Source organism: Dipodomys ordii, unplaced genomic scaffold, assembly GCF_000151885.1.
Source record: "Dipodomys ordii isolate 6190 unplaced genomic scaffold, Dord_2.0 Scaffold17, whole genome shotgun sequence".
NCBI lineage: Eukaryota > Metazoa > Chordata > Mammalia > Rodentia > Heteromyidae > Dipodomys > Dipodomys ordii.
In genome coordinates this window covers 13,254,820-13,267,492 of record NW_012267233.1, presented here as the reverse complement: position 1 = coordinate 13,267,492, position 12,673 = coordinate 13,254,820, and the positions used below count along the sequence as shown (strand labels likewise).

The 12,673-nt window shown below is 37.8% G+C and overlaps 1 protein-coding gene across 1 annotated transcript in view; it reads left to right on the top strand.

Annotated features, from left to right (window-relative positions):
- Cpq (carboxypeptidase Q) overlaps positions 1-11,223 on the top strand; it is a 363,396-nt gene extending 352,173 nt beyond the window's left edge. The window contains exon 7 of the mRNA XM_013012445.1: positions 11,049-11,223. Within this exon, the coding sequence (XP_012867899.1) occupies positions 11,049-11,212 (164 nt within the window). The 3' untranslated portion in view covers positions 11,213-11,223. The remainder of the gene's footprint in view (positions 1-11,048) is intronic.
- The last annotated feature ends 1,450 nt before the right edge of the window (positions 11,224-12,673 follow it).

Here is a 12,673-nt window from a genome sequence, read left to right as displayed (position 1 = left end):
TCCTCCTCCACCTCCTCCTCCTCCTCCTCTTCCTCCTCCTCCTTCTTCTCCTCCTTCTTCTTTCTCTTCCTCTTCCTCTTCTTCCTATTCCTCTTTCTCTTCCTCTTCTTCTTTTTTTGCCTTACCAGCTTGTGTTACATTTAACAGCCTCATGGCTGAATTCTGTGGGACATGAATGAATATAAGAGAAATAAGAACTCCACTCCAGACTGAGGATTTGGGAGATAAATAAGATAAAACACTTAATGAATTTTTAAAACCTTAGCAAGTGTGGAGGTGGGTAGGTTTTGAGAAAATTGTTTTTTTAAGAGCATTGAATTCAACCCAAAGGACAGGTACAATACACTGGGCCTCTAGTATCCTTATATAATATAAGAGAGTGCTTAATTTTAAACTTCTTGTAATAAATATGTGATCTACAAAGTCCATATTAACCAACTTTAAATAAGGTGTATGATTTCCAAACTAGTCAGCAGACTACAGGACAGAAAATTAAATCAATCTAAAAAGAGGCAAGATAGAAAGGAAATAAAACCTAGAAAATATGATGAACAAATAGCCAAAACAAAGATGAATGAATGAATCCAATGAATGAATAAATGAATCCAGTCTAAAAATTATCACTATACACATATACATAAACATACTGTAGGTAAAAAAATCAAATACAGGGACACTAGAGTTTGTAAACTCAACTCCAATATACCCATAAGAGAATACCCCAAAACCACAAGGACAGAGGAAGACTGCAAATGAAATGATGGAGAAAGACATCATAGTGTAATACTCTGTAAAAGGAAGGAGATATAACTGGCTCTGTGTCACGTTAGAAAAAGCTAGACTTCAGGAAAGAAGCATTAAGTACATATGAAGATGACTACATATGAATAAAATTTCAATTTACCAGAAAGATAGAGTTTTAGATTTATATGCCCCTAGGAGCACAACCTTACAAAATATATTTTTTTTAAATTGCTAGAAGTCCAGGAAAAATGAAATGCTCAAAATCACAGTAGGGCATTTTCATACATATCTCCCTATTTTGATACATCAGAAAGACAATAAATCATAAAGGAGTTAAAGTTTGAAGAACAGTTAATAAATTTCATCTAATAGATATCCATAGAACAATGGAACAATTGGAAGCACTTTCTTTATATGCACTGTGCATGAAAATAAATAATGTAGTAGGCCATGAAGCAAATCTCAACAAAACTGAAAGAACTGAACCAATGCAACAGTGATACTCACAAGATATATGTTAGAAATGAACTTTACAACTTGCAAGGGAGAGGGTTCGGGGGGAGGGAATGCAGGAGAAAATGAAGGAGGGGGTAACAATGTTTGAGAACAATTGTACTCATTTCCTTACTTTTGTAACTGTAAACCCTCTGTACATCACCTTTACAATAAAAATAAAGCCCATAGTATATAATAGTTAAAGAGAGATTCATAGTGGAAAAACATGACTAGGGAAGCTCCATAATTGTCAATATTTTCAAAGAGAATAAGTAAAAAAAAAGAAACCCAGAAATTAATAAATGTATAGAACTGAATAATAACTAATCTGAACTGATGGAGAAGCAAAAGCGGTCTAGGGCAGAGACAGGCTGGGGGGCAGGGAGAATTTCCGTTAAGGAAACTTGCTAGGGGCTTTCTTGTGGCTTAATGTTAATGCTGGAGACAGAGGAAATCTTCGAGGTAATAGCTCTGCAACTGAACCTAGCATTCAACTCAAGAAGTTAGAGAAGGGGTCCGGAGGAAGATGGCAGAGGAGAAGCTGGAGGCTAAACAAGCTCTCACATAGAAAGCAGTTTTAGTGTTCCAATGAACAGTCTTAGGCTAGAGAATCACACCAAGTGTGACATCACGGTACAGGGAGTTTGGCCAGAGAGGAAAAATCCTGGCAGCTTGGTCAAAGAGACAGAACTGAGCACTTGCTGGTGTCCATGGCGTTATCAACAGAGAGAGCCCAGGACAAAGGCACCAGATGGGGTGTGTGAATGGATTCTACTCACCACCAGCAAGAACTGACAAGGAGCAGAAATCTTCATCCTGCTCATCACAGACAAGGGATGGCCCAGAAACCAATAGACTAGTGTGAGTACACCCAAGACACCCTCACTCCTTCTCATGGAGCAGTGGTGGGAAGGTAGTCCCTCCTCCACCACCGGAGAAGAACTCCGTCTTTGATACTGACAAAGGCCCAGCAGAGAAGCTAGGTCCAACTCAGGCCCTTGGAGAAAACAATAAGAGCAATTCACCAGGTCACAGGAGCCTGACCTGACCTGTCAGGCTCAGCTCCACCCAGGGGAAAGTCAGCCTTCCCAGGCAGAAGAAGCTCCATCCCAGAGGAGAGACTTTCTTCACTGGGTAAACAGATCCAGAGGCTGCCCCTCCCTACAGCAGCCTAGACAAACAATTGAAACTCAGTCAACATAAACCCTGAGAATGGCTCCAGGCTGGGCTCTCTGAGTGTAGCTCCTGCAACACTTTTTCCTGAGAGGAAAAAGCTACTGTTTGCTGAACAGCCTCAAACTTACCCAAAACCTAGCCTCATCACAGCATCTCCAAACTAGAGGCAACAGCCATGTCCCTCTTTTCTGATACTCAAAGCAGATCTCCCTTCCACTGAACTAGCCTGGGAGGAGGATCACAAAGTACTGGGTTAGGCAGAGCTGTCTGCCTGCTCAAACAAACTGACTTAAGAAGCCACGGAAAATCAAAAACCACAGGCAAACCAGAAACTCCAGAAACTGATTACAGACACAGGAGAGATACAAGATCTTCCCCCACCTCCCTCCCAAAAAAATCAAATAACTCATTTTTCTGCCTGTTTTTTTTTAATTTTTAAAAAATTTGTTTTCTTTTTTTTATACTTTTTATGTTAGGGGTGTGTGTGTGTGTGTGTGTGTGTGTGTGTGTGTGTGTGTGTGTGTGTGTGTGTGTGTTGTGTGTCATCTCTTTTAACCTTTTGGTCCTTTGTATTTTTTTTGTGTGTGACTTAAATGCTGTTCTACTCATCCCCATATATATATATACCCGTCGTCCATTATTTGACCTTATCCTTCATTGTGTGCATACTTAATTCAGAAATTGATTACTCAACTCACAACCTCTTAGGCTTAACTACTTTAATAGTAGTATTCTTTCTTTCTTTTTTTTTTGGAGGGGGGTCCGGTCATGGGGCCTGAACTCTGAGCCTGAGCGCTGTCCCTCAGCAATTCAGCTCAAGGCTAGCACTCTACCACTTGAGCCACAGCGCCACTTCCTGCTTTTTTCTTTTTGCTTATGTGGTGCTGAGGAATCAAACCCAGGGCCTCATGCATGCAAGGCAAGTGCTCTACCACCCAGCTACCTTCCCAGCCCCAGTAGTATTATTTCTTTATACCTATATAATATTTAAGTATTACATTTTAATTTTTAATTTTTTTATTGTTCCTTTTTATCTCTCTCTTCCTGTCATCCTGTTCTTTTCTTCTATCAGTATTATTTATTTATACTTACATAATTTTTAAGTGTTTCATTTTTTAAATTTAAATTTTTGTTTTTTCATTTTTTTCTTGTTTCTTTATCTCTCTCCTTTCATTCTGTTCTATCCATTTTCTCTTCGAAATTAGGACTTGGTTAAATTCACTCTTTCCTTTTACCTCTCCACATCCCTCTAATCCTATTTTTCCCCACAATTCTACCTAAATCTATTAATTTCTGGTCTGCTGAATCCCTCTGTGATGTTCTTAGCCCATTAATCCATAATTGTTTGATGTTGAGTAGATTATATCTGTTGAACTAGATTATATCTGCAGCCATTTTGACTGCAACTACAGGACTCTGGTTGACGTTTGCCTTAAAATAGTGCTCTAGCACGAAATTGGTGTAACTTTCATACCAAATGGGCAGAACAAGCCAGAGAAACACAAGAAAAGTGGCAAGTCCAGGTATTTCAACTCCCAGTCATGATAATCAGGTGACAGAACAGTTAATGGATAATCCAGAAGAGAGTTTCCAAAAAGCACTACAAATACTACTGGTAAACATGGTGAATTAAAAGATTGAAAGCTTGCAAAGGACTCAGTGTTAGCATGATAGGGAGCAAGATGAGGCTATCCAAAGATTAATACAGGAACTGCGAGCATGATGAGCCTAACTAAAAATTATTATAGGAATCTCGTGAGCATGAGGAAGCTAATCAAAGATTATTACAGGAATTGCATGAGCAGGCTGAGAACAGTCAAAGAGTAATACAGGAATTTTGTGAGCCGTGAGGAAGCTAATCAAAGAGTAATACAGGAATTGCGTGAGCAGGATGAAAATAGACAAAGATCACTAAAGGCATTCATGGAATCCATAAAGAAACAGCTGAAGGAATCCAGGGAGATTACAAAAGGAATAATGAATGGAGCCCATCAGAAGGAAAGAGAGTCCAATGAAACCATAACCAATCAACTAAGTGATTTGAAAATAAATACTGAACACCAAATTAAGGAAGAAGTCCATACAAGATCTAAACAAAGCTCCAACAAATAAGTTGAAGCCATCAAGGCAACCAATTAGAAGGAAAGGAAATAAAAAACAAAGTAGAAAGTCTTGACAGTAGGTTAAACCATGCAGAAGATCAAATCTCCAGGATTGAAGACAGACTAGATATTATAGAGAAAGAACATACAACTATCTAAGACAAATTCAAGAAATATTATAGATCTATAGCACATTTAGAAGACACCATCAGAAGGCCTAATCTGAGGATAATGGATGTAGAGGAGCACCTAGAGACAGAAGTTAGCAGTCTAGGAAATTTGTTTAACAGGATCCTAGCAGAGAACTTCCCAAACATGCACAAAGATAGGCCTGATCAGACACAAGAAGCTTTTAGAACACCAAATAGACCAGACAAGAACAGGACATCCCACCGTCACATTATAATCCACACAGGATCAATTCAGACCAAGGAAAAGATCCTTAAAGCTGTCAAGGAGAAAAGCTCAATCATCTATAAAGGGAAACCAGAAAAGCTCAATCACCTATAAAGGGAAACCAATCAAAATAACCTCAGATTTCTCAGCAGAGACAATTAAAGCAAGAAGAGCCTGGAATGGTATATGCCATGACCTAAAGACAAACAACTATCAACCAAGAATACTGTACTCAGCTAAACTCTTCTTCATAATCAAAAGTTAAATAAAAACCTTCCAGAGCAAAGAAAAACTGAGACAATATATCTCTACCAAACCATCCCTACAAAAGATACTTAAAAATGTCCTACACATAGAAAACCAACAAGACCACAATAAAGGCTAAGAAACTGCACCCAAACTAAGAATCCAAGAACTATAGGAAGAACTCAGTTGTCACAACCCCCAAGGAGGTGCATAACATGGGAAGAACTACCAAACATCTCTCAGTCCTAACTCTCAATATTAATGGGCATAACTCTCCAATTAAGCAACAGACTGTCTAGTTGGATTAAAAAACAAGATCCTTCTATCATTTGCCTTCAAGAGTCATACCTTGCCCATAAAAACAAACATTCTGAAAGTGAAAGGCTGGAATAAAATCTACCAAGCAAATGGCCCCCATAAACAGGCAGGACTTGCAATCCTAATATCAGATAAAATAGACTTCAAATTAAAATTAGTGAGAAGAGATATAAAGAAGGTCGATACATACTAATTAAGGGATCTGTCCTTCAAGAAGATGTTACAATTCTATTCACCAAACAAAGGAGCACCCAAATTTATCCAGAAACACTACTTTCCCTCAAATCTCACATAGATCCAAAGACATTAATGTTGGGGACTTTAACACACCACTATCTCCACTACATAAGTCAACCTGGCAAAAACTCAACAGAGAAACCGCAGAACTAAACAACTGCATAGATCAACTAGATTTAACAGACATCTACCCAATATTTCACCCAGAAGTTTCAGAATACACACTCTTCTCAGCAGCACACAGAACATTTTCTAAAAATAGAACACATTTTAGGCCACAAAGCAAATGTGTCCGAAATTCAGAATGCCCTGCATTCTCTCAGACCACAAGGGAATAAAATTAGACCTCAACACCAAAAGCCACCAAAGAAAAGTCCTTTAACACATAGAGGCTGAACAACACATTGTTGAATCACCAGTGAGTCATGGAAGAGATTAGAAAGGAAATTCAAATGTTCATGATATTCAACAAAAATGAACACACAAATTACCAGCTGCTCTGGGACACAGCAAAGGCAGTACTCAGAGGCAAGTTTATAGCTCTGAGTTCCTACATCAAGAAAATGGAGATATCTGAAGCCAACAATTTAATGAGACATCTGAATCTCCTTGTAAAAGAGCAGCAAGCTAAACCCCAATCTAGTAGATGGAAAGAAATAATTCAAATTAAATCAGAATTAAATGAATTAAAAAATTTAAAAACCATAGAATCAACAAAACAAAGAGTTGGTTCTTTGAAAAAATTAACAAAATTGACAGACCCTTAGTGAATCTTATCAGAAAAAGAAGAGAACACACCCAAATAGACAAACTCAGAGATGAGAATGGAAACATCACCACAGAAACAACCAAGATTCAGAATATTTTAAGAGAATACTTCTCAAACCTTTATGCTAATAAGTGAGAATCTGGAAGAAATGGACAATTTCCTAGAAAATATCAACATACTGAAACTAAATCAAGAAGAGTTAAACCAATTCAACAGATCTATATCAAGCATCAAAATAGAAACACCAATAAGAGACCTCCCATCTAAGAAAAGCCCAGGACAGGATAGATTTTAAGCAGAATTCTACAAGGCTGTCAAAGCAGAACTCACACCAATACTCCTCCAACTCTTCAATGAAATAAGAGAAAGTTCACTACCAAACTCTTTCTATGAAGCCATCCTAACCCTCATCCCAAAACCAGGCAGGGATTCATCAAAGCAAGAGAACTATAGACCCATTTCTTTATGAAGATCAATGCAAAACTTCTCAACAAAATTTTGGTCAATCAATTTCAACACCTCATCAAAAAAAAAGCATACAGTACAATCAAACAGGATTCATTTCAGGGATGCAAAGTTGGTTCAATATACACAAATTAATTAATATAATTCATCACATCAACAAAAGCAAGGATAAGAACCACATAGTTACCTCAATAGATGCAGAAAAAGGATTTGACAAGATCCAACACCCCTTTATGATGAAGGCTCTGGAAAAACTAGGAATCCATGGAACATCCTCAATACAATAAAGGCTGTATAAGACAAACCTACAGTCAGCATTATACTTAACTGCAAAAAACTAAAGCCATTTCCTCTAAAGTCAGGAATGAGACAAAGATGTCCACTGTCCCCACTTCTCTTCAGTTTAGTATTAGAATGCCTAGCTACAGCAATAAGACAAGATGCAAACATCAAGGGGATCCAAATAGGGAAAGCTGAAGTAAAACTCTCCCTCTTTGCAGATGACATGATCTTGTATTTAAAAAATCCCACGGACTCCACTCCCAAATTATTTGAGCTGACTTTGTCAATGTTGCAGGGTATAAAATCAACCCTCAAAAATCAAAGACTTTTCTGTATGCCAACAATGAGAAGAGCACAGTTGAAATCAGGAAAGCTACTCCTTTTTAACAGCCCCACACAAAAAAATAAAATACCTAGGATTTAACTAAAGAAGTGAAGGACCTCTACAATGAAAACTTTAAAAACCTGAAAAAGGAAACCAAAGCAGAACTTGGGAAGTGGATAAACCTTCCATGCTCCTGGATCAGAAAGATCAATATTGTGAAAATGGCTATACTTCCCAAGGATTCAATGCGATCCCTATCAATATTCCAACCTCATTCTTCAAGGAAATAGAAGAGGCAATCCAAAAATTCATGTGGAACAATAAAAGACCCCGAATAGCAAAAATGATCCTTAATAGAAAGAATAGTGCTGGAGGAATATCAATACCAAATTTCAAACTCTACTACAAAGCCATAGTAATCAAAACAGCTTGGTACTAGCACAAGAACAGACCTGAGGACCAACGGAATAGAATTGAAAACTCAGAAATGAACCCACAGACCTATATCTACCTAATCTTCGATAAGGGAGCTAAAAAATACAATGAAAGAAAGACAGACTCTTCAGTAAGTGGTACTGGCAAAATTGGTTAATTACCTGTAGAAAACTAAAGCTAGATTCGTATATATCACCCTGCATCCGAATCAACTCCAAATGGATCAAAGACCTCAAAGTCAAAGCAGACACCCTGAAAACATTACAGAAAGGAATAGGAGAAACCATAGGTCTCCATGGCACAGGCCAAAATTTTCTTAATAGAGATCCAGAAACACAACAAATCAAAGAAAGGTTGGACAAATAGGATTGCATGAAGCTGCAGAGCTTCTGCATGGCAAAGAACATAGCAAGCAAGATCATAGAAAGCCCAAGGATTGGGAGAAGATCTTCACTAGCCATACAATGGATAAGGGTCTCATATCTGAAATATGCTTAGAACTCAAAAAATTAAATCCCCCAACAACAAATCCTCAAAGAAACAACTTTCCAACTTCCCTGAAGAGGAAATAAGAATAGCCAATAGACATATGAAGAAATGCTCAACCTCTCTAGCCATAAAAGAAATGTAAATCAAAACAACATTGAGATTTCACCTCACCCTAGTTAGAGTGGCTATAATCAAGAACTCTAAGAACAACAGATGCTGGAGGGGATGTGGACAGGGAACCTTACTGCATTGTTGGTGGGAGTGTAAACTTGTTCAACTACTTTGGAAAGCAGTATGGAGGTTCCTCAAAAGACTCCACCTCGAGCTCCCCTATGACCCAGCAGTCCCACTTTGTGGCATTTACCCAAATGATCACAGACAAGACCATACTAAAACTACCAGCACAACTATGTTTGTTGTAGCATTATTTACCATAGCTAAGTTATGAAACCAACCCAGATGCCCCTCAGTAGATGAATGGATCAAGAAAAGTGGTATATATACACAATGGAATTCTATGCCTCCATCAGAAAGAATGACATCACCCCATTTGTACAACTACTTAAAGATAAAAATAACATATTAAATAACTAAATAAAACATAGTATCCTAATAAAGCAATATAAGATCTGCCTCCAAACTGACAGATTAGTGTGTTAGTCAAAAATCCATAGATTTTTTTTTTAGAATTAGAAAATGATTCTGAAGCCAGGCGCCAGTGGCTCACACCTGTAATCCTAGCTACATAGGAGGCTGAGATCTGAGGATTATGGTTCAAAGCCAGCTCGGGCAGGAAAGTCTGTGAGACTTTCCAATAAAACACTCAGAAAACTGGAAATAGTTCTGTGGCTCAAGTGGTAGAGTGCCAGCCTTGAGCTGAAGAGTTGAGGGACAGCACCCAGGCCCAGAGTCAAGCCCCATGACCCCCCCCAAAAAAAAGACAAAGAAAAAGATTCTGACATTTTTCTGGAAGAGCTAATGGGTAAGAACGGTTACAAAACAGCTACAGGGACAGGAGGGAGGGTTCTTGCCTGATAGATGTCATGACTGTGTCCCTGTCACCTCCTCTCTAGCACTTGAGATTGTTAGTCATTTTTTGCTGATCTGGAAGTGAGAAAGGTTACTTTGTTATTATTACTTTTAAAATTGACACGGCAGTATCTATTGAAATCCACACACAATAGAATTGTAAATTAAAAGGAAAAGCATTTTGGAACTACATAGTAGAATTAAGCATACATATATAATATAGTCTACATTCCACTCTAGAGAATGTTGATGATAGCAAGAAAGCTGGAGAAAAAAATTAAATTTCCATTGTCATGAAAATAAATACAATGAGATAATATACAGGAAAAGAAGAAAATTCTATAGCCATTCATGATAGCAAACGTGTTGAATGAAAAAAAGAAAGATGCAGAAATATATCTGCAGTAAATACCTAAAAAGCTGGCAATATAATTATATCTCTCTTTGTGTGTGTGTGTGTGTGTGTGTGTGTGTGTGTGTGTGTGTGTGTGTGTAAATGTGTTCTGCAAAACCATAAAGAAAAAAAAGTAGTGGTTAACATGTAAGCAGGATGGGAATGATAGATACAACCTAGAGGACATATAGTGAGGAATGAAGGGATCAGAAATTGGCTGTCAAGGGTCCTGGAAATATTTCTTGATTGCATTACAGATATATGTGTACTTTTAATATTATCACTTCTAGTAATAAGGATTTGTATTCTCTAAAATCTTCTGTGGGTTTGGTGCATTTCACAATCAAACCATCAATCAAGCTGCCAGAAGGTACAGGGCTGCAATGAGAATCCACAAGATAGGCCTAGTAGCTTTTCAAGGATGAAGTAGACAGACGCCTCTATGTGGCTCTGAAACTGGTAAAAAGTGAGAAGAATGCTTTTAAATGGGGCAGAGGCTTCTCTTGCTGCCGGTGGAGTTTGCTGGGGATTTCATGACTGTAAGAAGTAAATGCCCAATTTGTGAAGGAAAGCTTAAGCAAAAGAATATTGACTTTGTTTTGTTTCCAGGAAGGTGCAGCCTTGCAGTCTTGCAGTCACAAAGATCCTGCTGTCTTTTATGACTATCAGGACATTTGTGTCAGTTATTTGCAGAAATAAAAAGTTTATTTTCCCTCATCTAGAAGCAAGTCCGGAAGTAGGCAGTGCTACATTATTCAAAGGCTAGTCACCGTTTTTAAATCCAGATCCTTCTGTCTTTCCATGCTGCCATTTTTAGTGTGCAGCCGTTTCTCCCATGCAGCTTCTACCTTCTCATCTACCTTTAATGCAGCATTAAGGACATTTCCACCAACTACCAACTCCTGTCAGTAGAGTAAAGGCTTTCCTAGAACATATCCAGCCATATCATAGTGGCCAGAATGGTATCAGGTGACCAATTCACACTGCAGGAAGTCTGGAGGAAGTAATTAGTTTGCCACCACAGCAAGTAGTAAGAACAAGCAAAAGGTAAGAGAGAGAGAGTGTAAGGGTACAAGGGTTTCTGAGCAGATAATCAGCAGAATTGTTGAAAAACCCCACTCAGAATTCTTCCTCTTTTCTCTCCAGGTGCCAGTCTAAGTAATGACCTATTTAAATATTTCACCTTCCATCACACCTATGGAGATACCATGACTGTCATGAACCCAAAGCAGATGAATGTTGCTGCTGCTGTCTGGTCTGTTGTCGCTTACGTCGTTGCAGACCTAGAAGAAATGCTACCCAGAACCTAACATTAGCAAGAAAGAAGGTATTTTCATCTTGCTAACCAGGAATCCTGGGTCAACAGCTTCGGGAAACAGCTCTTCACATAATAGCTTATCTGATCCATCTTCAAAGCACAAGTCTTTTTTGTACTTCCTGTTATCCTCTTTCTCAATATTTTCTAAATTGTCTACCATTTTTTAGGATAAAGAATGACCTCTACCACCTCGACAGAATCAAAATACAGTGGGGCTCAGAGTAAGGGTATTTCTTTATACCATCTTTTTTAAAAATACTGTTTCTACTTTAATAATAAACATGGAATGTATCTTTGGAGGATCTCTGGTTGTCTCTGTTCATTTGCAGACACTTAATATGACAAGACCAATTTTTGTTATTGATTCAGTATGAGGATAATTATACAATGTAGTGATAATTAAAAGTATGGAGGTATTTTACTTTCTAGTTTGTAAATTTTATGTAACAAAGTTTTCAAATGAGATGTGAATTTTTAATTTGCAGGAAAGAAGGTTGTTATCATTTGGGGAAAAATCAAGATAGGTAATCAATTGCCTTGTTATATATAAATGATCTAATTAGACAAGAATCCCATTTGATATTTATGTTTTAAATATGTCATATATTTCCATGAAGTGGGCTTATTTGTATTATTGAAGCTCAGAGAGGACAAATATTTACAGGGTCCTGCAGAGCACAAACATTGCTCCTTACTAATTCTGTGGCCTATCCTCCTATCCTTCCTCATACAAGGACCAGTTCCCAATGAAGAGCACCAACAAAAAGCAAGAAAATAAATAATAAATTTATTGTAAAGAAATTATTTGTTGGGCTCATCAGTAGACAGGACAAGGCTAAGGAAAGAATCAATGAAGTTGAACAGAGGTCACAAAAATTAGATAAACTCAAATACTAAGAGAAAAAAGAGTACATGGCAGAAATTCAGAATAGATCAGCCAAGAATTCTGAGACAATTTCACATTGTCTACATACGTGTAATTTAACTATGCTGCCAGAAGAAGATAAAGTATTAAGTTTATTTTTTATTAATTAAAAGGATTAAAGGATGAAGTTTTCCTTTGTAGCAAAGTACTGACCTTTATACTGATCATTAAAGATGCTAAATAACTTTTGAAAAATACTTGATTGAATATATGAATTAACTGGTTAAAAATGAAAGGGACAGAGACTGAAAGGCTCAAATTTCAGAGTTTTGCCCCAGACCTAAGCCAGTAGAGCTAACTGAAGCACAAGTTTCCATCCTCCAGCCTTGCAGCACACATATAGGGACAGGAGCCAAAGGTCGGTACCAAAATCCAGAGACCTGTCCAGGTCACAGCATTTCATGCAAGCAAAGAAAGAGCCCAAGGGTCTGATTTTACCCTCACTCAGAATGGCCATTATCAAGTAAATAAATGATAACAGATGCTAGCAATGACATGGCTAAAGGGGACCCTATTACACTGTTGGTG